Source organism: Cucumis sativus, chromosome 3 (genome assembly GCF_000004075.3).
Source record: "Cucumis sativus cultivar 9930 chromosome 3, Cucumber_9930_V3, whole genome shotgun sequence".
NCBI classification, from domain to species: domain Eukaryota; kingdom Viridiplantae; phylum Streptophyta; class Magnoliopsida; order Cucurbitales; family Cucurbitaceae; genus Cucumis; species Cucumis sativus.
The window spans coordinates 15,140,356-15,168,108 of record NC_026657.2 but is presented as its reverse complement, the minus strand read 5'-3'; the positions used below and the strand labels follow the sequence as shown (position 1 = coordinate 15,168,108).

General features: G+C 34.0%; 1 protein-coding gene across 4 annotated transcripts in view; it reads left to right on the top strand.

Moving 5' to 3' along the window:
- LOC101210286 (DExH-box ATP-dependent RNA helicase DExH7, chloroplastic) overlaps positions 1–16,205 on the top strand; it is a 90,552-nt gene extending 74,347 nt beyond the window's left edge. For 3 of the 4 annotated variants that reach the window (XM_011652985.2, XM_031882242.1, XM_031882243.1), the window contains 13 exons: positions 303–443; positions 548–637; positions 721–777; positions 1,812–1,895; positions 5,841–5,939; positions 6,059–6,199; positions 6,567–6,637; positions 6,766–6,835; positions 11,285–11,377; positions 12,296–12,508; positions 13,033–13,125; positions 14,133–14,255; positions 15,685–16,205. In XM_011652985.2, the coding sequence (XP_011651287.1) occupies positions 303–443; positions 548–637; positions 721–777; positions 1,812–1,895; positions 5,841–5,939; positions 6,059–6,199; positions 6,567–6,637; positions 6,766–6,835; positions 11,285–11,377; positions 12,296–12,508; positions 13,033–13,125; positions 14,133–14,255; positions 15,685–15,762 (1,353 nt within the window). In that variant the 3' untranslated portion in view covers positions 15,763–16,205. Of the gene's footprint in view, positions 1–302; positions 444–547; positions 638–720; positions 778–1,811; positions 1,896–5,840; positions 5,940–6,058; positions 6,200–6,566; positions 6,638–6,765; positions 6,836–7,482; positions 7,565–11,284; positions 11,378–12,295; positions 12,509–13,032; positions 13,126–14,132; positions 14,256–15,684 lie in introns of those variants that run through there. The other variant, XM_031882244.1, reaches the window with a different exon arrangement.
- Positions 16,206–27,753: the final 11,548 nt, after the last annotated feature.

Sequence of the window (27,753 nt, the reverse complement as noted above, 5' to 3'; positions counted from 1 at the left end):
TACAGTCAGTGTACGTAGATCACAACTACTTAGGAGCAAATCTAATCTTCAAAAGGAACATGATAACATCTTGATATTATTCAAACTAAAATATACAGGATATAAAAAGCCATATCTGTTAAAAATAAGATTAAAAAGTTAATCAGTATGGTGGAGAAGGTAGAACCATCGGTTCAAGATAGCATTATATAATACCTTTTTCCTATTAAAAATTGAAGCTGCATTTACCATGAAACTATTTGGTTTTTGCCATATTATTCTAGTATTTTATTGATTATTGTCCTTAAATTGGTCGCATGTAGAAATTATCAAGCATGGTTGAGGATTGGATTTCTCAAGCGAATGCTAGGCAGCGGCGAGGAAGAGCTGGACGTGTGAGACCTGGTACTTGCTTTTGTTTATACACACATCACAGATATGAAAAGCTCATGCGCCCTTTTCAGGTATTTGTCTGCAGTGAAGTTTTCTTCTAAAATTTCCATTATGCTCCTTTGTATGTCATGAAATTTTTCCTGGCTATTTTGTAATTCTTCTTTATGATCTTTAGGTCCCTGAGATGCTTCGAATGCCCTTAGTAGAGTTATGTTTACAGATTAAATTACTTTCTCTGGGTTACATAAGGCCATTTTTATCAAAGGTGAGTGAGTACTCTGGTATCTCTAACTCTCTTGATGATATTGTCTGTAGGTTACAGTAGCCAAGTAATTGTTTTTCTTTCAGGCATTGGAGCCTCCTAGAGAAGAGGCTATGGCATCAGCAATATCATTATTATATGAGGTACCAATTGTTGATTTTATGGAATTAATCTATATTTCATTAATTACTTAATAGAGATACAAGCCTATATATAACCATAGAGAAATACACTTAAGGAAATAATATCAAATAATATCTCCAGAATAATATCTCCTAAGAATAATCTAATTATATTAATATCAAATAATATCTCCAGAATAATATCTCCTAAGAATAATCTAATTATATTAATACCAATTATCTTTATCGCCATGATTTATTGCTTTTACTTTTTTCTTGACAACATTTTTTTCCTTTGGTCTGGGAATTGATTTCCTGTATTTGTCATGGGCCATATTTCCTATCATGCGATGTTATTTAATTCACATTTTATAATGAGAAGCAGGATTTCATTTTCCAATGTGGGCATTAAAGCTTGAAGCCAACTGTTAAAGATATAACTCAAAAGCTAATATGTTTAATAAGAATCAAGATCATTGATAAGATGAAATGTGCATGGAGAGGGAGAGGAACCTAGTCCTGACTTCACAAAATGTTACTGAATTGGAAACTATATAGAAAGGGGATAAGTGAAAATGAATAGAATTATTGATCCAAGTGAAACTTGTCGAAGAAGTAAAATTTTTTGTAGTGTTCCTACATGCCCCATGATATGATACAACACTTGTCTTAAAAAAAGGAAACATTAAAATAATGACACGGCCCAGAAGCATGAAGCTGAACATAATCTCAGAAAATACATTGAAGGGGTCTTCTTATCTTAAAAGAAAATTATATTGCACTCCAACCAAGACACTTTTATTTCTTTCTAACCAAGTATTACATTAAATTAAGCCATGGAATCCAGCCCCCATTTCAGCAAACCTTCCACATGAGGATGATGTTACTAAGGAGTGGGACTCAAGAGATAGTTTGTCTACTTTGTTGTAAACTTATTTTAAATCACTTCATTAATGCATTTCTGCACAAATATGTTTTCCCCCTTCTTGAGCATAACGTAATATCTATGTGCCAGAGAATAATGATACCTTGCGCACTAATCTTCAAATTTTTAGGTGGGAGCTCTTGAAGGCAATGAAGAATTGACTCCTCTTGGACAACATTTAGCAAAATTACCTGTTGACGTATTGATTGGGAAGGTATGCATTCAATAACTTATCCTTTTGTAATATATATATTATATAACATTGGGTTCCATCTCAAAGATAATTGAAAATGAGGAGTAACATTTATCTTATGAACATTGTGAGGTCCCTTGATTTTTCCATTGTGAGATCTTTGACATGCCTTCTTGAGATGATGTGATGTAAGTCAAGTTGGACTTAATTTCTCAAAATGAATTCTCTGCCAATAATGGCTAAGAGATGGAGCATTTATTGAGGATTTGTAAGTAGTTACACGTACCTGTTTATGAAACAGTTAAGTATTTAATTGTTTCAACTAATTACAACTTAACTGTTTATTAACTAGAGCTGTCTTCTATTTTAACTAACTATAGCCTTATTCTTATTACATCATTCCACCCCCTAGAATCAAACTCGTCCCGAGTTTGTCATGAAAGTTGAAATCCATCCAGTGCAGTGGAATATGACCAAACGAACCTCCTACATTTTGGACAAAAGTATTGTGATCGAAGGGATAAAATCAAATATGGCCACTAAAAGATGAATCTCTCCATTGGCCATAAACCTGAAAAAGACGTTCCCTTCAATCTCATTTAAAGCCGTCTTCAAAGAATCAATTTCAAAAGAATTAACTTTTGAAGAAAATCCTTCCAGAATCACATTTTCTTTATTATTCGCTTCAAGTTCTTCGATGGTTTGAAGATTCATTTCCATTGCAACCAATGTGTCGTTGATCTTTTGATTGGTGTTTGATACTTCTTTTTCATCTTCTTTGTTGGATTTTTCTTCACTTGTGGCCACTTCCACGTCAACATTTTCATATTCTTGTTCTTCAATTTTATCTTCGTGATTTTCTATTTGAAAATTTTTCAACCATGATTTCTTTGTCTTCTCTTCTGTATATGAAACCAATCTATTCTTGGACTCTTGCAAATAGATTGATGGTTGATCTACATGTTGAGTCTTTTTCTCCAATGAAGGATGATTTCTTGGAAAATTAGTTTGATTGGATCGTTGGGTCATATTTTGATATTGTCCCTTTCTTATTCTGCCCCAAACTGTTTTAGAAACATTATCGAAGTCACTAGAATCATTTTTCCAATTTGGATGATGATAGGTTCTTTGAGAAAATCGAGCATGGCCAAAATTTGAATGTTGAAATTCTTCTTCTGAATCACTTGAATCAGAATTCCAGCATTGTTTGTGGAAGTACAATTGATTTTCTTGTTTATACCAACGGCTGGTTTGTTTTCTCCTACCATCAGCATGTGACCAAAACCTTTTGTGATGATCATTTACTGTACTTTCTTGCCATTCATCATCATTGGAACTCCGATCTTGAAGTTCTTGGTAGTAATCTTGGTTTCTTGGAAGAGGTTCTTGATAATCTTGGGCTGGTCTCCTTCTTTCTTGAGCTCCAAATCTTCCTTCTTGACTGTCATCATCAGCATACCGTAGTGGAATGTTCATTGGTCTCCTCCTTCGATCATTTCTTTGGTTGGGCAGGTTTCTAAAGTTTCTTCGAGCTCGCTGGCCTCCTCTGTTTCCATCGTTTCGGTCATTGGCTTCAATCCTCGTCGGTGCCGGTAGCCCATCCATCCTCCGAGTCAGCGATTCCAAGCGGTCCACTAATCTATCGATCTTATTGTGTAAATCTACCAATGAGTCTTCGACGACCAGCAAGCATACCGTGGATATGCCCTTGGAGAGAGGGCGGCGATCTCCTCCACCTCTTCTTGCTCGCGGTTATCCCCCGTGGCTGGGTTGTTTCCTCTCCGGCCAGCCATCCGTCCAAGAATCGGGGCTGCTCTGATACCACTTGATGTAATTCAAGTTGGACTTAATTTCTCAAAATGAATTATCTGCCAATAATGCCTGAGAGATGGAGTGTTTATTGAGGATTTGTAAGTAGTTACAAGTAACTGTTTATGAAACAGTTGAGTATTTAACTGTTTCAACTAATTACAGCTTAACTTTTTATTAACTAGAGTTGTCTTCTATTTTAACTAACTATAGCCTTATTCTTATTACATCATGATGCCTCTTTTGGGTTCACATTCTTGGATCATATCTTGAATGATTGAGTGCTCATTTCAGCTTAATGAGGATATGATGCAACTCAAATCTTGGTAAAACTGTTTCTTTTAAAATTTTACTTCTATTTATAATTGAAAAACAAACTAATCCTAATCCTAATTAATAAAAGAAATTAATTATAATCCTAATAAAGCAAAGAAACTAATCCTTTCACTTCTTTCTAAAAGAGTTCAAAGTTACCTACTCAAAGGTGTAACTCAAATCTTGGTAAAGGCTAAATTAGGACCAGGCTGCAGCATTCCTTTTTCCATGTCCAAAGTGTCTAACTAGCCCCATGTCGTCAAAAATGCCAAGAGTTCAAAGTTACCCTTACCATTAATTTTGGATGGAAACCGTTAAAGTTTTGTTTCAAAAATATTGAAAAGTTTCATAAATAGCCTTAAACTTAAAAAAGTTCAAAAATACTCCAATTAATCCAATTTTTACACCAAATTTCTTAACACTTCAAATAAAAACCATAGTTTAAATTTACATCGATATGCTGATAGTTCTATTGATATTTTTATATTTACATGGGTTTGATATCGATAGAAGGGGTAAATCAATATTTCCATTATATCGTAAAAAATCCACGAATCACCAAAAAATAAACATAAAATTGACACTAATATAAATACAATATAAATAATAGACATGTTTACTTATTTGAAAATAATAAAACATTTATTTGCTAATTTAAATTTATTTTTTGAGTTTTTTGCTTTTATAATTTTTCTAGAAATATCCATCTAAATCGAAATTTCTGTAAAATTAAGACTTTGATATATCCATCAATATCGATATTTTAAATCTTGGTTAAAATATTTGAGAAGCCAACCTTGCCTTCACTGTACAAGGACAATCTAACAAGAAAATGGACAGCCTATTCCTAATGGTGAAGGGAAGTTGCAGATGAAAAATCAAATCTAAGGAAAATATGCCTCCTCCAAAACTTAAAGACGCAAATGAATTTGGGTGGAAACTCAAACATATTTAACAGGACTTGACAAAAAAATGGCATATGGCACTTCCACCAAAAATATCACAATCTTATGAGCGACAAATAGACTTGGACCATTGATTTGGTAATAGCATGTAGGGGTTAGGTCTTCTCTTACTCCATCTTTGATATTGTCGATATCCAAAAACTTAAATAGATGAGTTACTGCAAATTTGTTATATCAGTACCTTTAACATCCTCCCTCGTGTGGGTTCAAAAATTTATAAAAAAGATCTACGAGTGAAAATAAATAATAGTTAAGAAATTAACTATAATATAGGAATTTAAACCCAAGGCCAATAAGATTTGTACATATGCACTATTTGGAACCTCTTGATCTTGGCTCTCCTCCCTTCCACTTCCGTCTCTCTTTCTTCTCGGTCAAAGCCTTCGTCCAGTTATCGAGAGGGATTGAAGATTAGGGGTATTACTTTTATCTACTTCTCTTGTCATCCCACCTTATTTTTTTCTTTACCAAAAAAATAGTCTTCCAATGCTTCTCCACGGAAAGTGAGAAGATGTTGAGAAAGGGAACCAAATCCATGATTGGCAAACAAGATGTTGAGGAAATCGAGAGATTGGTCGTTGGATTTGGGCCCAAATTGAAGGAATTAAAGGTTTGGAGCATGGTGGGAGAGTGATTATTGGAAAAGGTTTCAAGGAGAGTGATTTTTTTTTCCTTCTTTGGAGTGTTGCACTTTTTTTTTTTTCCTTGTTTGTCTAATCGATTCTCATATCTTTTTTTATTGTTCTGTTGTGCTATGATGAGGCAATTTTTGTGGACCAGAGTTTTGATCTAGGAAAATAAGCAACACAGCGGCAATAATAATCCAAAAGAGGAATGTTTGGCTTGGCTTACTGTAATTTATTCTTTATGACTGCAGATGATGCTATATGGTGGAATTTTTGGTTGCTTGTCCTCCATTCTCTCTATATCAGCATTTCTGAGCTACAAGTCTCCATTTATTTATCCAAAAGATGAGGTCCAATTGTCTTTGGTTACTGAATTTCTTGACTTTTTCCTAACTTGTCTGTCCAACATCAACTGTCAATATAAACTAAAAGCTTACAAAATAAATATTAGTGCTTTAATACCTTTCAGAAGCAGAATGTTGAACGAGCCAAATCGGCTCTTTTGTCTGATGAGGGAAATGGTTCGGGTGAGTCATGTGGCAATGACAAGCAATCTGACCACCTGATTATGGTGAATGCATACAAGAAATGGGAAAAAATTTTGCACCAGGTTAGATATCTTGTACTCTGCCCTTCATACTTAAAATCTCTTGTCAACTCTGCTCATTCGACCTCAACTTCAAAGGATAGTGATGAAGTTAAAAGTGAATATATTTTTTCTTTTTTTTTTTGTCTTTGATGGTGATGCAAATTTGTTGATTACTACAAGAAATTGAAGTAATCCACTGTTTATAATTTTTTTGTTCATTCGGGAGAATACAACCCCAGTTATAAGCTAAGAGTAGATCTCTTAGCAGGTTTTCAGCCTATTATTTTTGTATATCTGAGGCTCCGAGCAAAATACTGCTTTCCTGTTCTTCTTCAATTTTTATCTCCACGTTGATTGATATCATCTCATGAGATCTTTATTTTTGCAGAAAGGAGCTAAGGCTGCACAGCAGTTCTGCAAATCACATTTCTTAAGCAGTTCGGTCATGTACATGATAAGGTACAATCTTTCACTGGTGATCTTTGACAATTACTTTAATCTGGTTGGTTGAACCGCAAACGTGTCAGTGGTTTTTATTTTCTATTTTTTTTCCTTCCTTTTTTCTCAATGCTTTCACATATTTTCAGGGACATGAGGGTGCAGTTTGGGACATTGTTAGCAGACATTGGGCTTGTTGATCTTCCTATAAGATCTTGTGTAAGTTATTTTAGGTGGCCCCCTTGTGTACACCAAAATCTTGGAGAGTACTTGAATTCAACTATGGTTGATGATCTATCTAAATACAAACTGAAGCATCCTTTAAATACGATCTCTGAACCACAAGCTGAAAAACAATCAGCTTTAACTACTAAAACAGCCAACTAAAACAAACTATCAAAGCTTCTAAAAGCCAGCAAATACAAAAAACTGATACATGTGAAAATCCCAAAAAGTCCGTACATCATCCCATAATTGAAAATGTTTACCTAGAAATTGTGTGCAAGAACCTCTTAAATCAAACAAAAGAAATCGTCAAAATGTACTATCACAAAAATATGGTAGTTGGCTTTTGAGAAAAGTTTGTTTCTTGTTTCAAAAATTTTGCATCATGTTATACATATTGTCGGGGTACCACATTGAAATAATCAAGATCTTTACAAGATATAAAGTAGTTTCCAATTGATTTTAAGATGGAACCAGGCGTCCTGTTCTTAGCTTTCTTCACATTCTTTATCAAATCTTTAATGATCTTTTCTTCTTAATTTATTATCTTCATTAGTTCTTAGTTAGGCTTTCATTTTGTCTCCCGTTAGATTTCACAACCTTGGTTGAATTCTTGATCTTTATTTTTCTCTTTTTGATAGAAACAACTTTTGTTGAGAAAGAATGACAAAATACAAGGGCATATGATGAGGGCGCTAAGGGGGTGTCAACCTAGTTGAAATGGTCGAGTGCACCCCTTAATCATTTTTTATCTCTTGTTGTTTTGCTCTTTTTGTAAACCTTTTGTACTTTGAGCTTTATTGTTATCAATAAAGAGGATGGTTTCCTTTTTAAAATAAAAAGAATACAAAGATATACAAAAAAAGCCCAACCCAATGAAGCACCCCACCTATAAAAAGGGGTTCCAACAAATTAAAATGTTTTCTACGGAATAGTTACAAAAGGCTTCAAAATCAAAGCCCAAATGGACACATGAAATCTAATCAAATCACAAACCTCACTATGGTCCTTCTCTCTCTACTACTAAACACCCGATCGTTCCTTTCTCCCCAAACATCCCAAATCATAGCGCACACCCCAACAAGCCACAAAATACACCATTTTTCTCTGAAGGGTGGATGGTGGAGGAACTCCTCGATCATAGCACGAGCACTTCTTTGACCAACAAAATTAAAGTCGAAATCCTGCAGAAAAGAGTTCCACATAGCATGCACATGCTGGCAATTCCAAAAGAGATTATCAAGATCTTCCTCTACCTTCCGACAAAGAAAACAGCGAAAAGGTCTAATAAGAAAAGTCTTACTCTCTAACAAGCCTATCAACAGTGTTAACCCAACCAAGTAAGACTTGCCAAATAAAGAACCTAGCTTTCTTAGGAACCTTAATCCTACAGACCACATCAAAAACAAATCTCCTGAAGGGGGAGGGATCCAGGAGTAAACCAAACAAAGTTTGACACATAAAACCCTAAAAGGACTTCAGACTTGAATCCCTTCTCCCCTCCTTAAAACTGCACCCCTCAAGCAAGAAATAAAAGAGGTGTTCTGAAAAACGGCTAATGGGATGGTGGGGTTTGCACTAGAGATGATAAAGTGATTGAGGAGAATATAATTAGATCCTCGCTGGCCTTTATAGTCTGAAGCCCTTTGTGGAAGGTGTTGATTGGAGTCCTATATCGGCTATGCTAGAGGTGAGCATCAACACCCAAAAAACTAATCCGAATGATCAAAACCAAATGAATCGACACTCGATGGTCGGTTTTATGCAAAATACGGTCGGTGGTTGGTTTAAGGAATAGGTTTCAAAAACCGACCAAAATTTTACCCAAGGTGGATCGAACCCGACCGAAATTAAATATATTCTAGCTGGCCCAAGTTATTACAAATGCATAATTCATAAGCCCAAAAGCCCAATCCACTGCCCACATTACTTTTGTTTTTTTATTTTTTTTTTCCCGATGAATGAATTAAAAAAATTAAAAATTACAAACTTCCAATAGCCCACACTGCACGCCCTTTGGCCTTCTTCCTTCACATCTTCATCAACAAGCAACCTAATCGTTGTCGCCGGCCGCCGCTCCCCTCCGTCCACTATCGTCCGTTAACTTCCTTTTGTTCGCTTCCCTTCGGCAAGAAAACTGAACCAACCAAAACCGACCAGTGGTTCAGTCAATCGGTTTAGTCCTTGGTCAATTGGCAGTCGGTTTAACCCATTCTAAGCTGGGGAGGATGAGGAGTTGGTGGTTTCGTTCACCTTGGATAAGTTAAAAATAGCTATCTTTAGTTGTGATAGGAACAAATTCCCAGGTGCCGTTGGCTTTTTTATGGCCTTCTTTCAAGATAACTGGAATCTTATCAAAGATGATTTGGAATAGGTGTTTAAAGAGTTTTTTTAGAGTGGTATTTTGAACAAGTCGTTGTTGGAGACTTTTGTGTGTTTGATTCCCAAGAACCAATAAGGTCAAGGAGTTTCGTCCTATTAATCTCATTACCGATGTCTAAAAGATTTTGGCCAAGGTTTTTCTAATACTCTAAGGAAAGTGATGGCTACTACCATTTCTAAGGCCGATGGTGCTTTTTTGGCTGGGAGGCAGATCCTGGATCATGCCCTTATGGTTAATGAAGTCATTGAGGAGAATGAGGAAGGAGGGAGTGGTTTTGAAACTAGACTTTGAGAAGGGAGTGTGGATTGGGATTTTTTGGATAGAGTGATAACGAAAAAATACTTTGGATATAACTGGAGGATGTGGATATGGGGTGTTTTAGGGATGTGAAGTATTCTATTCTTATCAATGGTGCCCCAAAAGGGTCGATCCAAGTTTCTTGGGGTTTGAGACAGTTGGACCCTTAATCTCTCTTCCTTTTCTTACTCGGTGTGGATATAATAAGTCGGCTCATTTTCAAAGGGGTGGAAGGAAATATCGTCGACCCTTTTAGGATTGGCGAGAATGCAGTGGCCTTATTGCACCTCTAATATGCAGATGATACTATGTTATTTTTTTGGGTAGAGAAGAGTCTTTCTTGATCCTTAGCCACATTGTGGCCTTCTTTGAAGATATGTCTAGACTTAAAATCAATGGAAACAAATGCACTATTTTTGGAATTAATAGTGATCAAGACAAGCTTAAAAGGTGGGTGGAGATGTTTGACTGCGAGATTGGCTCTTTTCCCTCCTCTCACCTTGGGCTTTTCGGGGGTTGGAAACGTGAGAGCTTTGACTTTTTGGAATCCTATTTGGGAAAAAATTTGCAAGAGACTAACGGTGTGGAAGAAATATTTTTTTCTCAAAAGCTCATAGACTAACTCTAATTAGGTCTCTTTTTTTCCTCGTGTATTATCTTTCTTTTTTAAAGGCCCCTAGCTCGGTTTTCAAGAATATTAAAAAGTATATGAGAGATTTCTTGGGGAAGGGTGGACGAAGGTTTGGGTACTCGTTTAGTTAGTTGGGAGGCGGTGGGGCATTCTATGAGTCAGAGGGGTTTAGAGGTCGGCAATCTAAGAATCTGCAACAGAGCTTTTTGGCCAAGTGGCTTTGACACTTTCCCTTTGAACCCAAATCTTTACGGCATCAAATAATTGTGAGTAAGCATGGCACCCTTGGAAAGATATTTCTTTTGAGCTCACATCGTTCTCTCAGTTTACTCGTTGTATTGTGGGGATGGTAGGAACACATATTTTTGGGAGGATTAGTGGGTCGAGGAGAGGTCTCTTTGTTCTTTGTGTCCAAATCTTTTTCACTTATCCTCTTTTGAAACCATGTGATTTCGGATTTTCTGGCTCACTTCAAGAATTTTGTGTTCTTTGCATTTGAGTTCCTTCGCAATTTGTCCAAAAGGAAAACGGTAGAGGTTGATCTTCTTTTAATCCAACAAGCTCTTTCTCCTTGTTTTCTTGAATTATTTCTTTTTTGAACTATTGCCATTGTTAACCACGTTATAGCCCTCATTTGAACTACAAGCCCACATTATTGAGCTCAACAATTCTTGCCATTGTTCTGAAAGTTATTCATCTTTTGAGTCATTTCCCAACAAGCGTTGGATTTTTGTACTTCGTTGTCTTCACACTTCAAAGCAGATAGTTCGTTTCATTGAAAGTTCGTCTTAGTTGGCTGATAAAACACTAACGAACATTAGGGCATGAACAGGAAACGAAGTACAGATAGTTCAAAGCAGATTGTTCTTTGAACAGAAAATGTAGGCCATGAACAGAAAAACACTTCATTAGTGACTCTCTTTTTGGGTGCTAAAACACTAATGAAGTGTTTCATTGAAAGAACAAAAAATGAAGGCTATTGCTTCCTTTTTATTTATTTATTTATTTATTTATTGTGGTTAGATGCTACAGCCTATTGAAAACTGCAACAGTTAGATTTTCAAGTTCTGAAATGTCATTCTTTAATAGTTTGAGTTTCTGTTCGCAAGATAAAATATTCTTCTTGTCTTAGTTTGGTAGAACAACGAAGGAGGACCTTGACAGCTGGTTTTCAGATTCATCCCAACCATTCAACATGTACTCGGATCATCCATCAATTGTTAAGGTAACTACTTATATCCTTTCGTTGGAACTTTTGAAAAGATTTAAAATTCCTTGTCCACTTGACTCTTTAAGGATAGATCGTACTTTATCTCTATGCTTCTTTTTGCTGAGGTTTGTATATTTTATGCAAGGTTTAAAATACCGGTGTTAATAGAAATATTGAGGTGTATTTTATGAAATATTGATGGAAGTATCGATAAACTATCAATGTTGAAGTAAATTTCTAGAAAAATTACAAAAAAAATGTAGTAGCAAACAAGTATTTTACAATTTTTAAAGAAGTTAAGATACTTATTATTTATATTATATTCATGAGGGTTGTGATGTTTTCCTTGTATGTTTTATCATTTTTTTACAATATAATGTCAATTCAACTCATTTCAATGTTGAACCCATGGACGTGAAAAAGTATTGATAGAAATGTTGACATGTTCACAGAAATTTAATATCTTAATTGTGTTTTAGCAATATTTTTATTTTTTACGTCAATCTCAAGAGAACTAAAATTATTAAAATATTTTATGTGGAAATTGTGCCTTTTCTAAAATTTCATATCTCGCTCGTGTTCATATTTCAACATTTTTTTTTTCTGGCCAGAAGAAAATCAAATTTTATCTTCGGGATATCACTAGACAAAGTATTGAGATAGATTTCTTCTCAACCATTATGTTTAATGTTTGTGTTCGTAAAGATGCAGAATGGGTTTTCTTGTATGAACCGTCTAGTTTTGTGTAGGCTTCCTATATGCTACTGTTCATTGTAACAGTGGGCACTTTGTTTTTGTTGATTATTTTCGGCTGTGTTGTAAATATATTATGTTCATCCTCAGAATAAAGAACCTCTATATATCGAAAATAATGTCAAACAGAAGTTTTAGGATTTGTTATTTTCTGGAAAAAATATCTAAATACTTCTGCAGGCAGTATTATGTGCAGGATTATATCCCAACATAGCTGCTGGTGAGGAAGGAATTACTGAAGCAGCTCTTAATAGCCTTGGGCGATCGTTCGGTCCTGCTACCACAGCTCGTCCAGTGTTGTATGATGGTAGAAGAGAAGTATATATACATCCTTCTTCTGTCAACAGCAACCTAAAAGCATTTCAGTACCCTTTCCATGTGTTCCTTGAAAAGGTTCGTGACTCTTGTTTAATTTGAAGTACAATATTTAGAAATGATTGATAGCAGTGACCAAGCTGGGCACTTTTATTCTTTCTTTTTTTTTTCCTTAAAAGAATTTCCAATTCTTATAATAACAATAAGGAAAAAAAGAGCCATCATGGGTTGGCCCAGTGGTAAAAAATGAGACATGGTCTAAATAACTAACTAAGAGGTCATGTGTTCAATCCATGAATGTCACCTACCAAGGAATTAATTTCTTACGAGTTTCCTTGACACTCAAATACTGTAGGGTCTGGTGAGTCATCCTGTGAGATTAGTTGAGGTACACGTAAGCTAGCTCAAACACTCACAAATAGTAAAAGAAAACTGAACTTTCCTATGAGCAATTGAATAATAGCTATTCACGTAAGTGGGCCCTCACGGATATCAAAACAAAAAAAGAAAAAAAACTGAATTTTCCTATGAACAATTGAATAATAGTTATTTCTTTTCTTGCGCATGAACCAATACTGTTTCCTGGATGAACAAATTTGCAGGTAGAAACCAATAAAGTCTTTATCCGGGATACTTCGGTTGTTTCTCCCTACTCCATCTTATTATTTGGTGGGTCTATTAATATTCAGCATCAGGTATCGTTTCTGTTTTGTTTTGTTTTCTTGGGTTCTTGCAGCAGTTACATTAATTAAAAACTAATGTAGTAGGGAAAATACGAAAGTCCTCTGTTAACTAAGTTACATGCAACTTAAAAGTGTACTTTGTTTGCTTTTAGCTAGTACAATGCAGCAGTCATTTTTCATTTCCTGGTTCTGTCACTACGATGCCACATAAATCCATGATATGACCCAACAATTTCTCAGAATAAATTGATTGTATTCAAAATTAGAAATGGAAATTAACAGAAAGTAGTATTATTATAAGGAAGTCATAATTATAATATCTCAAGCGCGTCGAGAGGCACATGCCTCTCCCACTAACTGTTCCTGAAAGGTAACAATTGAAGGCAAAAGTTTCCCAACGACGAGCCTTTAAGATTGCTATTGAATAAGTTTAAAGTTCTCGTTCAACTAGCCATTGGTCTCTTTCAGGCAATATGTGACATCAAATTGATTTCATATTTTAGGCCCGAGTATAATTTACTAAAGGTGACTTTTAGTCAAGCCTCAGCCATGTTACTGTCCCAACACTCATAACCCAAAAGGAAAGAGTCTTCTGCACTCGCACCGACAGCATGCAATTCATACGATTACAGTTTTAAGTATCAATTGTGACTAATTGTGCAGACCCCAAGTATTTCCTAAATTGATCCCATATGTGTCGACCGTCATTCATATTAAAATCTGTTCTAGGGATGGGGGGAAGACGAGTGTAAAAGGATACCAAACATGTGAATATTCATCTGAATGGTTGATCTGTTATTTTGTCTAATGCATAAAATACTTGTGCGATTAATGAATTAGGTTGAAAAGCCTTCAATCCTTTGGTTGGAGTTGCTTTTGATTGCATTTTACGTCCAGTAGATTGGCAGATACATATTTATCACATTTATGACGTGCACTTACAAAATTAACCTTTCGCATCTTTCAAGAAACTGAAATACCCTTCAACTCTTCTTGTGGTTTCATGCTTTTTGCTTCAGAGTGGAATTGTCATTATAGACGGTTGGTTGAAATTGACTGCACCGGCGCAAATTGCTGTACTCTTTAAAGAACTTAGATTGACCCTCCATTCTATTCTGAAGGAACTTATTAGAAGACCAGAGGTACCTTCAATCTACCCTTGCTCTTTTATCTTCATGTGAAATGATTTCTTCGTGACTCTAGTTCTGCTTAAAAAATGCCACGCTCGTGTAGGTTTATTCCATATTTGGACTTCCTGGATTTATCCGAGAATTTGGCAAAGTAGCACATTTTTGTTTTACATTTTAAAAGTAATACTCTTTTTAAAAACTCGTAAATTTGTTTTTCTCGATCAATTCGACTCTGAGGTTCTTTTCAAATTTTAAAAAATTGTTTCAACATCATTTCTCTCGGTGTCATCCTTAATAACAAGGACCAAGAAATGATGTTGAAACAATGTTTTAAAAATTTGAAAAGAATTTTGATGTTGAGATCGGCCGAAATTGACCGAGAAAAACAAATTTACAAGTCTTTTAACAGTGTGTTGCTACTTAAAACTAAAAGTGTGTTACTTTTACCTACTTAAAACTAAAAGTGTGTTACTTCTACCAATTTTTCAGAAAGCAAAATAGAAACCGTTACGTGTCATGAATAAGCTGTAGGGTCATATTTAGAAAACCAAATAATGAGTTATTTAGACACGGTTGTTATTTAGTTTTCTGTTTCTTAAATGTATGTTTGCTTTGTTACCTTTTTTTTTTTTACCATGATTTTTACTTCTCTTAAACAAACATTTAAATTCTAAAAAAAAAATTATTATTTTTGGTCAAAATTACAGTTACAAATTTAATTTGGTTGTGTTTACTTGATTTGGTATCTGAACTTTTAAAATTACAAATGAAGCATGGCAAATGATCAAATCTTGTAAAATTCACATATTTACTGTATACAAAATTAAAGTTTATGTAGACACAAAATTTAAATTTATATCCCATAGATCAATTCATTCTTAAAAGTTTTAAAATTCTTAGGTCCTACTAGACACAATTAAATTTTCAATATTAGCACAAAATTGTAGGTCGGGATTAGTATATGGACCAATTAGACTCACTCAAAGTTTAAGCTAACAAATTAACAAAACTTGAGGGGTTGTTTGGAGAGTTAGAATTTAATTAAAATTACTGAAAATCAGAAGAGCACGAAAAAGAAATAGAAATGAGATTGTGAAGCGTGAAAACGATGAGAAAGAGGATTAAATTGAACCAAATACTTTTTCAACTAGGCTTAGTATCAGAGACATACACGATCTAAAGATCTGACTTTACAAATTGCACTTTGTTGTATGCAACTAAAAAATAAAAAGATGGTCAAGAAGAGTCCAGAAGTTACTCAATATGACTTGTGTTGTCCTTGTTTTAGTTTGAATAGCAATCAACAAATTATTTTTTCATTGTGTTTTTGCTTTCCACATCCACTATCAGAGCTCTTTTTTTTCCCGGGTTGAATATACTCCTATATTTACGTGTTTCAGATGCATAACTCTTTTTTTTTTTTTTGTTCACCTTTTTGCAGACTTCTATTATTATCAAGAACGAGGTTCTAAAGTCTATAGTTCGTTTGTTGTTAGAAGAAGACAAGCCGCTTACATAGGCATAGTAATGGTAAAGCATAACACTGACGAAAAAATTTGAACCAAGATGAATGGTTTCATGCCAAAATATACCTTCACCCCTCAAATTTTGCTGTTGAAATCTAATGGATGGCTTGATGAGACAGATGAGAAACTACAGTTATTTACAGGGTTCGTCATCACTTGCTTTCTTTTTGGTACACTTTTTTATATTTGAAGATGTTCAAACTAAATATAGGGGGAAAGTTGGAGAGACAACGGCATACCTTCCCCTATTAACTTTAGATCCACATTTAGGTATCTAACAATCATAAGAATTTTTTTAGGATAATAAAAGTATGGGATTTGATCCATAGACCATAGACCTTTTGGTGCCTTTGTTTTGGAAAAACTTTTCTTAGTAATATCATTAAACATACTCTCCTTTATTTGACATGTTATACATCATATAATGTCTTTGTTATGTCAATTACTGCTAAACTAAGCTTAAACTATTACATGATTTATTAGTTTGTTATTTATTTATGTTGTGAGTGCATATCAACAGGAAGGTAGTATGAAAAAACTTGTGATATAAATTCTCACAAACATAATCCTTCCAGAAAAAAAGGTTAATTAATGTTTTACCATTTTTATTCAACTACCCATTTACTAATAATGCATTCATTCAACTCCACTTCAATCTCCATTATGAGTTTTCAATCTCCATTATGGTTGCTGAATATTATTTGTGATATATGCTTTTATTATTTTTTTTATAATTCACCATCCATTTAATATAGGATTATAAATTACATTCATTCAAATCTAAGTATTAGTCTTCACAGTAAAAGATTTCATTCACCAACTTCGTAACGATTTTTTATTTCAATTTTTAGTAGAGATACAATTTAGTGTGTGACTGTAAAATACAAAACTTCCGGAAAAAATGGTTTTTTTTTCATATATAACAAAATCAATTAAAATATTTACAAAACATCACCGTGTGTTGAATAGGAAGTTTTTAGATCAATCACAAATTGTTACATCATTTACTAAATTAATGAAGAAAGAATTTAGGATTAATCAAAAAATTGACATTGATATGTGTAACGTAAATTGGACAATTTTGATAATGTCACATGTTTTTATAACAATCGTTGGATCAAGTAAATTAAATATTATTTACTTTGGCTAAGTTTAATTGTGCTAAAAAAAAAGCTTAATTGAGACCAAATAATAAATGGAATAGTTGCAAATTTAGTCATTATCTTTATTTTAGTGATTTTGTTCAAAAAAAATCTCCCCTCTCGATCTTTCTCACTTTCCAATCTCTCTCTCTTTGTTCATTCTTTCTTTCATTTTGCATTATTTTATAGGTGTCAGTTGAGCTAAGCTTATGTTGACATTGTTTTTCATATATTTCACTTAATTATAGTATATATTGAATAATATGGTGTATATTTTATGTATGAAATGTTCTTATATCAATTTGTTTATAGAAAGTGGACCGATAAGAAGAGAAATTAGGGACTTGGGTTACAGTTTAGAATTTTTTTTTTAAAAAAAAAAAGAAAGTTTCCTTCTTCGGATACGTTGAATATTGATTCTATTTTCTTCACAAAAGATGCTGAATAATAGAAGATTGGGGGAAGTATAAGCGGTGAAGAAGAAGAACATCGACAGGCGACTGGTAGTGATCTTTCGAAAAAAAATTGACAAAAAATTAAGGTTAGCAAGAATATATAGTTCGTATTTGAAATACATTAGGGTATATTGAATATATTGAAGATAACACCATTTATGTATTATTGAATATATAAAATATATATATGTAACAAATCACATAAAATATATGTATTATGTAGTAGTATGTATATGTAAGAATTCAAAAAAAATATTGATCGGATACATAATATGTGTATATAGTGGTATATAAATGTAGTAAGAAAAAATCACAAAACATGAAAAATAATATATATATATATATATATATATATATATATATATATATATATATATATATATATATATATATATATATATATATGTATGTATGTATGTATGTATATATATATGTATGTATGTATGTATGTATGTACTATTGAATATATGCAGTAGTATATATGTAACAAATCACAAAATATAAATGAATTATTCGTGTATATATTGATATATATACGCAATAAGAAAAAATCACAGAACATGAAAAAGAATATGTGTATGTATTATTGAATAAATACAATAGTATATATGTAACAAATCATAAAATATAAATTAATTATTTAGTGGTATACCATAGTATATACGAATGACGAAACATTTAATAAAAAATTTATGTCGACTGAATAATAAAAAATTTAAACAAAATAGAAGAAACATTACCGAAATATATGCTACAAAATAGAAGAAAAAAATATATACAAAACAAAAAATGAAAGAAAGAAAAACTAAACGTATATTCTTTAGCAATTCGAAAGGGAAGAAGAAATCAATTTTTTGAAATTGAAAATATTATTTTGTAGTATAATTAAAAATATCATCACCATATAAGATAATGATTTATACCATATTTAAATTATTGAAAAGGTAATAAATATTTCATTAATGAATACAAATATATATATATATATAATTAAGGAAGTTATGATAAGGTTATAATTGTCCTAAAAATATACGAAAACAATCAAGAAAATAAATTATAATTTAGGACATGTGTGAAATTTTGTAGTAGATTTAGGTTTTTTGTCTAAATCTTTCTAAATAGAAGAGTTCTCCCCGTTTGAAAGGGTTGAAATCTTTTTACTCCAGAAGGTGAGTTCTCCCAAGAGTTAGAGGACTCTCTAACTCTTGAAATCGATCATCCTTGAAGATTGAAGCTCCTTTAAAGATACACGCTTTCTTTTAATACTCCAACTTCAAGTGTTTCGTTTCCTTAAATCAAGCATAGATGTTCAACAAACTTCAAGAACATCAATTGCTCCACTTCCTCCAAATCAAGCGTAAGCATCAAATCGAGAGAGAATCAGATGATCAAATTCTAAAGATTGAACCACATGCATCGCATCAAATCAACAAAAATAAAACATCAACTTAAGTTCAACTTCACAAATCAAATTTCTTCAGAAATCTCGCGAGAATACTAAGATAAATTACTTTCTAAATGTCTATTTGTATCATTATATAAACAAATAGTAGCCTATTTTAGTCTATCGCGATCTATCACCTATAAATTGTGATATATGTTTTGTTATATTTGTAAATAGTTTAAGAAGTCTTATATTTAGAATATTTTTTTTAAAAAAAAAGTTATCCCAAAAGAAAAGGTAATAATACTCTACAAATCAAAGAAACATTTGAAAAGAAGAAAAATGATGATGATAATAATAATAATCTACAACCAGTCAAAAAAGAAAAGAGTTGCAAAAGAATGCCTCAATAAGAGGATTCAATTAACATAATTTGTACACGGAAAACCCTAAAACAAATACTAATAAAGATGTTAACGTGTAATTTAATTTCTAATGACTATGTTAGATTTGTAAATACGTAATATCCTTTAACCAAGAGGGTGAAACAATGTTGTGTCACCTATTTATGTAATGCTCACACTCACAAGCATATATGGTAATCCAATTTGTAATACAAGTTCTCTTAAAAAAGTCGAGCGTTAACTTTCAAAGATTTAAGGTCGAGTGTTAACTTTCAAATGGTGATTTCTTGATAATTAAGAACAAGGTCGTGGATCTTGGTTCCAAAATAATCTAGCAATCATGCTTCACGTCTCTTTTAATAGATTGTAAACTCATGATCCATATATGATTATGAAATAAAAATTACTGAAAATCTAAAGTCCAGTAGAGAGAGTTCAATTAAAATGCACGATGGAAGAAGCAAAATATGGATGTAAGAAAGATGTTCATCTAAGAGAAATGTCGCTGAGACTAATAATGTTATCAAACCTAACTAAAATCCACCAACTCCTCGTTAAGAACAAAGGAGACCTCAATAAAAATATTGTTTCTCCAAAAATAAAACATCACATCTTTCGAAACAAATGAAGAAGGCATGGCCTAGAAAAGAGCTCAACATTTTTTAAGCTTCCATTTGAAATGTCATGATCAATCCTTTAAACATATATTAAGGTTTTAGTTCATGTTAACTATAAACATAAGCTCAGCCTTTCCATGAGCAAGCCACAAACATGACTTAGGTATTTGAATGAATAGTTGTCTTTATCTCTAAAGATACTACCAGTTTGCTTAATAAAATTCACTGGCACTTACCCACTCGAGTAGTTAAATATATTGTGTAGTTAACTATTATTTCTTGTTTCGATTAGCTAGATGGAACCAAGGTTGAGAACACATACACATTAAGCAAAATGAACCCACACCCATGTTATGTTCATGGGAATGATGATACACTTACTTCAACCTACTAGAGAATTAGTTGCTCGTCACTAAGGATGAAATAAAAGTGGAGAAGATAAAAGGTGATGAAATGCATGATATATAAGTGAATAAAATAATAATTGCATGATGTTCAAGCAACAAGTTGAAATTAAGATAGAAAGAGGATAAAAATGAAGAATGAATTGAACAAGTTGTTGATGATATTGTCTTGCTTCTCGTCAGCTTGAGCTTGCAAATCCTACTTCTACCAAGTTTTTCTTGCAATGGAAGGAAAGAAGATAACTCTCTTGAGCTTTCGAAAAAATCTCCCCAATGGTCTCTAGTTTTCGATGTGTGGTAGTGCTCTCCATCTCTCTTTTAGCACTACTACTTATATAGGTGGATGCAGAAAAGTTACCTTGTATTCAAGACCACAACAGATGCATCAAACAACTTTTTTGCAGTTGTGGATGGTCTCCTATGTGTTTGATGTAGCTTTCATCACATAGATTACTCATGCGAATTTCACTCCATCCCTGGCAAGTATATAGTGATCTCAACGCAAGGGCTATTAACTTCTTGGTTTTTCACTTGTTTTTCTACATTTTCACTAGATTATTGATTAAAATGACATAGATCTTAGATTTGCATCTAGGAAAAATCAAAAAACAAGGAATGTAATTTTGCATTATTTTCTCTTAATGTTAAGGAGATTTTCATCAAAGATATAACTAACTATTCTGATTCTAAGTCTTCATAACTTGTATTTCTACATGTTCTCTCACACCCCCAAATTTGAAACAAATCTTGTCCTCAGCAGTCTGTTGGCTGAGGGTATGTAAGGGATGCGGATGATGCTATCATTATCTAGTCTCTCTTTGATAAAGTGTCTATCAATCTCCACATGTTTAGTTTTGTCATGTTAGACCTGGGTTATTTGTAATGTTAGTTTCCTTGCTATCGTAGGATAGTTTCATAAGCACCTCATAGTTCTGACAAAGATCAGACAACACCTTTTAGAGCCAAATTTCCTTATTGATTTCCAAACTTATAGCACTTTATTCAACTTCAACACTGCTTCTAGCCACAATATTTCTCCAAGTAACGAGATTGTCTCACACAAAGGTGCAGTATCTCGAGGTGGATTTTCTATCAACAATAGATCCTATTCAGTCAAAATCAATATAAGCCTAAAATACATCTCCTGTTAGTCATTCTCAACCTCAAACCTTTACCAGGAATTGTTTTTAAATACCTCATAATTTTGTTAACTACCTCTATATAGTCTTCATAAGGAATCTGCATGAACTGGTTGACAATACTCATAACATAGGAGATGTCAGGCCTAATGTGATATAAGTAAATTAGTTTTCTCATAAGGCTTTGATATTTCTCTTTATCAACCGGAATTCTATCACTTGTGTTCCTAAGTTTGGCATTGAACTCAATGGACGTATCAATAGGATGACATTCCATCGTACCTGTTTCAGCTAATAAATCAAGGGTGTACTTGCTTTGGGACACAGAGATGCCCTCCGTGGATCTAGCAACCTTTATTCCAAGGAAGTACTTTAGATTTTCTAAATCTTTAATTTATCTCTCATTTTCTTTTTTGTTGGATGATCTCAACGATGTCATCATCCCCAAATAGCACAATGTCATCAACATAGTCAATCAAAACTGCAATTTTCTTAGCCTATAATTTGAGACTTTTGTGAACAAAGTGTAATTGAAGTGTCTCTAATTGTACCTGTAAGACTTGATGAAAGTGATAAACCTGTCAAACCAAGCTCTTAGTGATTGTTTTAACCCATACAAAGACTTTTAAAGCTTGCAAACCCAATTATCAAACAAAGCTTCAAATCAAAATGACTCATATACACTTCCTCTTCTAAATCTTCACTCAAGAACGCATTCTTAACATCATATTGTAGGGGTTTGTCTTTGTTCACAACAACTAATAAACTCTAACAATGTTTAACTTTGCAACATGGATAAAGGTCTAAAAATAGTCAACCTCATAAGTCTGAGTGAACCCTTTTACAACTAGTATGGATTTATGTCTGTCAAGGATGTCATCTGCTCTATACTTTAGGGATCTCTTTTCTTCCATGACAGAAGTTTTCCACTCAAGGCATTTTAAGGCAAGGTGGATATTCTTAGGTATCGTAGTAGAGTAAAGGATGGAAGTGAAGGCTCTGAACTAGGGTGAAAGATTCTTGTACGAAACATAGTTAGAAATGGAGTGCTTTGTATAGAACCTGGTACCTTTCCTCAGAGCAATAGGAAGATGAAGAGATGGTTCACACTTACTTATGTTTCTTTGATGGTCCTACTTAGTTTCCTTTTTAATAGATTTTACAACGACCTCATTCTCATCGACCTTGTTCTCTCTATCTGTAATTACCTTATTTCTCAACCATATCGTTATTCTCATATTCGTTGTTGTCACCCACCTTAATGTCGGTATGTGTATTAGTAGAATTCATCCCAGCCCTGTCATTCTCACTTATTTTGTTATTAATATGTGAGCCAATGAAACCATTCATACTTTGATCTCGTAAAGGTTTAGAATCTTAGACCGAAGTCGGTTGAACAGCAAGAGACCCAACTTCCTTTATGAGATGCCTTATATAGTAGGTTTTTCAGGGAATTTGGTCTGTAGGTAAGACTATATTGTGAGGATTTGGGTTAGGTAAGGTAACCAGAGCAGAATAGGTAGACTCTAAGGGAACCATATAGTTAGGTTCTTGACTCACTCTCCTTATGAAGTAGGCTAACAAGAAAAAAAGGATGATCCTCAAGAAAGGTGACATTCATGGAGACAAAATATTTACGTGAAGATGGGTAGAAGCATTTATAACCCTATTAGTGCAAGAGGTACATTTAGCTAGGTTATAGTCATGGCTATGAACATAAGTTGTGCACCCGAACACCTAAAGGAGGACATCAGAGATGATACGAGTTGAGGGGATAAGACTCCTTGAGACATTTTAAGGGGGTTTAGAGGTGTAGGATGCGGGAAGGCATTCAATTGATGAGATAAGCTGTAGTGAGAATAATATCATCCCATAGATAGGAAGGAAATGAAGTAGACAACATAAGTGAACAGAGAACTTCCAAAAGGTGACGGTTCTTTAATTCTCTTGGCAACCCCATTTTGTTGGGGTGTGTAAGCACAGGAACTTTGGTAGAAAATTTCTTTTGAGAACAAAAACTTGTTAAGGGTGAGAAGGGTAGACTCACTTACATAAGCTCGCCCCGCGTTCTATTTGTCGTTTGAAGAACGTTTCTTACCTCTTGGGAGGTGACCATGTAGTTTCCAACACCTTTGTATGCCACTATTTTTTGCAATGTTCACAAATAGGGATTAATTTTCCATTGTGCTTCTCACTGTCATGACTAGGGGACCTCACACTAAAGGCAACAGAATTAATTGTGGGGTTGTTAGACTACTAGCACTGGTGCGATCCTCCTCAAGATAAATCTCATGACAAAACTCCATCAGGAAGAGTATAGGTCTCTGGCCTAGTATACTTTTGCACACAAAATCAAACTTAGGGTTGAGACCAGCAAGAAAAACATATATCCTGTCAACCCCTCAAGAGTATTGTATGCAGTGGTTGTGATAATTCGAGACAATTTCTTTATGTTGGTTCTTTTTTTTTTGCCATATAAGGGAGTCTCTTAAAGAATGATGTCATATCCATTGTCAAATGTTTGCATTCATGAAATTGTTTTTGCAAAGTGTATAATGTTAGAATTTATGTCCTAAAACTTGTGACTTGTAGTCATATTTTATTCAATAAAGTCATTATTGATACAATAATCTTAAACCCAATAAACAAAGGTCTCAAGGCTATTATTTAGTAAACTTGAACTTTATGTAGAGACATAAACGTGGATCAAGTTCGAATATATAGCCTAAATAGTCTATAGTATATGAATACGGTTGGACACATTATTATGGAGACATTATGGATGTGGTCCGCTTTATAAAGTACAAACGATGTGATCATGAATCGTTCATGTAGAGACATGGAAGTTGGGGCATTCTATGTAAAGAGTTTACATAAGATTGGAACCATAGAAATAGTCACTTTTAGGTTATAACATCGTTAACTTTAATAAAATTGATTATTTCGTTTATAGATATCCAATGTAACTTAATCTTAATCTTGAGCTAACTATGAACTTCTATTCACACGGAATTATCATTAGATCTGCATAGCTGAGCGCAACTCAATGGCGCTGGCCTAATAAGCCTCCCATTTCAAGGTAAGACTAGGTTGATAACTAGGGACATAGGGTGCAAGATGGAATTCATTCATATACTTACTCTAGGGTTAGTAGATAAGTTGTTCTCTTAAGGACTAAATATGAGTCTTGAACAAGGGGCTCTACCCTCTCATTGGCCCGAGAGGGATTTGGTTTATAGGTTGGACCTAAAACCAATTATTCAATAGTTAATCAGTGGGACTTAAGAAGCAAGATATAATCTCGAGGGTAAAACAATACTTTGACCTAACCGAGATTATGAACAACTTGTGAAGGATTAACTTACTCATCATGGTTACATCACATGGACACAAATATATATATAGTGAGGGGAGTGCAACTATGAAACTTTAGTGGAATGATCCGTTAGTTAGCGAAGGTTGATTAACTTGGACTAAAGAGTTTAGACAGTTAATCTCGGATCGTTGGAGCCCATAATCTATAGATCCATTAGGTTCCCTTGCTAGCTCATAAGAAATCAACTTACAACATTATGATGAAATAATTTGTATTGTTCGAATTAGGTAAAGAGAAAGAAATCGATGAATATATTTGATATAGTCGTCGGTTAAAACTTAAGATAGAGCTTCATGCTTAAATGTGATTTAAATATTAAAAATATGAATGTGGATTCATATTTGGAAGCTCGGAATTGATGAAAAATGTAAAAGTTGTAAAAAGTCAACAAACTTTGAAAGTTCAAACTTTGATCGACTTTATATTCAAATGTGATTTGAATTTTAGAAAATGAATGCAGATTCATACTCAGGAGGTCAAAATTAGTCAAGACGGATAAAATGGTAAAAAGTCAAATTACCATATTACCCTTGGAAGCACATTGCATGTAATTAACAAATGACTTCATGCATGTGAGACACCTACTTGGTGATATGCCAAGTGTGGAGAATGGAAACACACATCCAAAATCATGAAGCATAAGGCACAATTCAATATGTGGGCCTCTGAACAAAATAAGTAAGGCTTTCTAATGAAAAAAAGAATTCGAGCGCCCTTGCTCCGTGGGGACAAGCCCTTTTTGCCACCTCAATGGATCTGCTTTCTTTAGGTACGGACCGCTACGTGGGTTTGGGTTCGGTACGATATTCAAAAAAGGGAAAAGCATAGTCATAAGACTATACAAGAAAGGGGGCTCTTCCGACGCATAAAATCGTCGGGAGATATATGAAAAGCGTCGTAAAAGGCTTTTTCTGACGCATAAATATACGCCGGGACACAAGTCAGAGAAAATGTGTCAGGAGAGGAACTTCCAACACACATATGTTGTGCGTCGGGAGTTGCTAAACAATTTCTAACGTTGTATGAATGTTGAAGATGCTGTCAACATAGCGTCGGAAGATGTCTAGGAACTCTCGACGCACATGTTAGGAACTCCCGACGCGCGTTGGGAGTTCCTCTATTTTTTTTTAAAAAAAATATCTTCCATTAATTCCTAAATTCAAATTCAAAATTTGAAATTCAAACTCAACTTCAACACTTTAACCTCAACTTCAACACTTCAATCTCAACATTCAACACTTCAATCTCAACATTCAACACTTCAATCTCAACTTCAACACTTCAAATTCAAATTCCTAAAACCTACAACTAATTGAAAATCCTAACACTTCAAATTCAATTTCAATATTAAAACCTACAACTAATTCAAAATATAAATACTAAAACTATTTAGAAATCTAAAATCTAAAACCTAAAACTACTTTGAAATACAAATACTAAAACTAATTAACTAAAACAAAACAATAACTAAACTAAATCACTTACCGACGATGACAACAGAGATGACAATGGTGACGGCAACGGGGACGACAATGCCCTCTTCTTCTCGATCTCCCTCTCCCTCTCTCATTTTTCTTTCTTTTTTCTGTTTTCATTCTGTAAAAAATGGAGTTAAAAAAGACGAAGAATTTCCGATGCACAACGAAAGCGTCGAGAATAGCAACCTATTCCCGATGTGATTAGTGACACATCAGGAATCCTTAAACCTATTTCCAAAGTTGCTGACACCACGTCAGAGGAAGGCTAATTAATTATCTACCTTTTTCGACGCTACACTTTCCAAGTCAGGAATAAGGGTTCATTTCTCAACGTACCTGGCACCACGTCGGAGGAACCCTAAACTATTCCAGTCAGTTCCAACGCTAATGTGTCTGCATCGGGAAGAATGTCTTTTCCCGACGTGCACTAAGATGCGTCGGGAAACAATGGCTTCTACCGACGTCATGTTTCTCGACGATTTTTCTTGCATCGGAAAACTCTCGTTTTCTTGTAGTATATTGTGGCTACTCGACAAGGATCAGAAAGCCCAATTAATCCCAAGTATACTGAAGCCAGCCCCGAGCCGAGTATGAGCTACTTCAACTAATCTCATTTCGATTCTGCTACATGGGCATCTGCAGCAAAGAGAGTTTCAGTCCTGCAAGGCCGATTGCTTATAAAAGGAGTGGATTGCAAAGAAAGTTTAGTGTTGTGTTTAGTTGAAATTGATTTTGTAAATTGGAGTTGCAAAATCAAACCAAAACTCCTTTTCTCTCCACAAGATCTCAAAGTCAAGTTCATCCTTCTAAATCCATCTCTCTATTTATTTTCTCCACCATTCGAGTCCCACAACTTGGTTCTAAGTTCGGATAATAATGGGTTAATGCCAATGGTTGTCCCGACTTCAAATACATGACGAGATTACGACAATAGAAAAACATCAAAGGTGATTTTTTCGATTAACCCTGATTTTGTTTCATTTTAGAGTTGTAATGCATGTTAATCACTAAAGTGTTTAGTTGCAATTAGAGTAAAATTCGATCTTTATTCCACTACGTATATCTACTGTTTTCATTATATAAACGAGAGGTATTCTTACGATTGGAATACAATTTATGTGTCATGTTCCAAATATCCTTAGCAATTGCAACATATAGTAAGCATTTTTCGATATGTGGTTCCATACTATTGATTAATATGGACCAAATAAGAGAATAATATGCTTTCTAGTATTATTCCTAAGGGTTTTCCATTGTAGGACAAGGTATCTCCCCTGTAAAAAAATCAAACTCGTGGCGCTCTTCAATGATCATTTTAAATAGATTGAGACCACAAAAAATAGTTTCTACCATTCAATTTTCCCCTGAAAAATATCTTATAAATTATGCCAGTGGATTAGGCATCAAAAGAGGACAAAGCTGGGAGCAAGGTTACTAAATTCTCATAAGACACCATTGAGGTCAAACGTGTGTTGGACGGTGCCCCTAGCGTTGCCTCATCATTGCAATTTGCTGTCGAAACATGTCCTACTAGTGTTGAGTGATACTAGGAGATAGACATTACCTATGGGCTCTTGACTGTGTT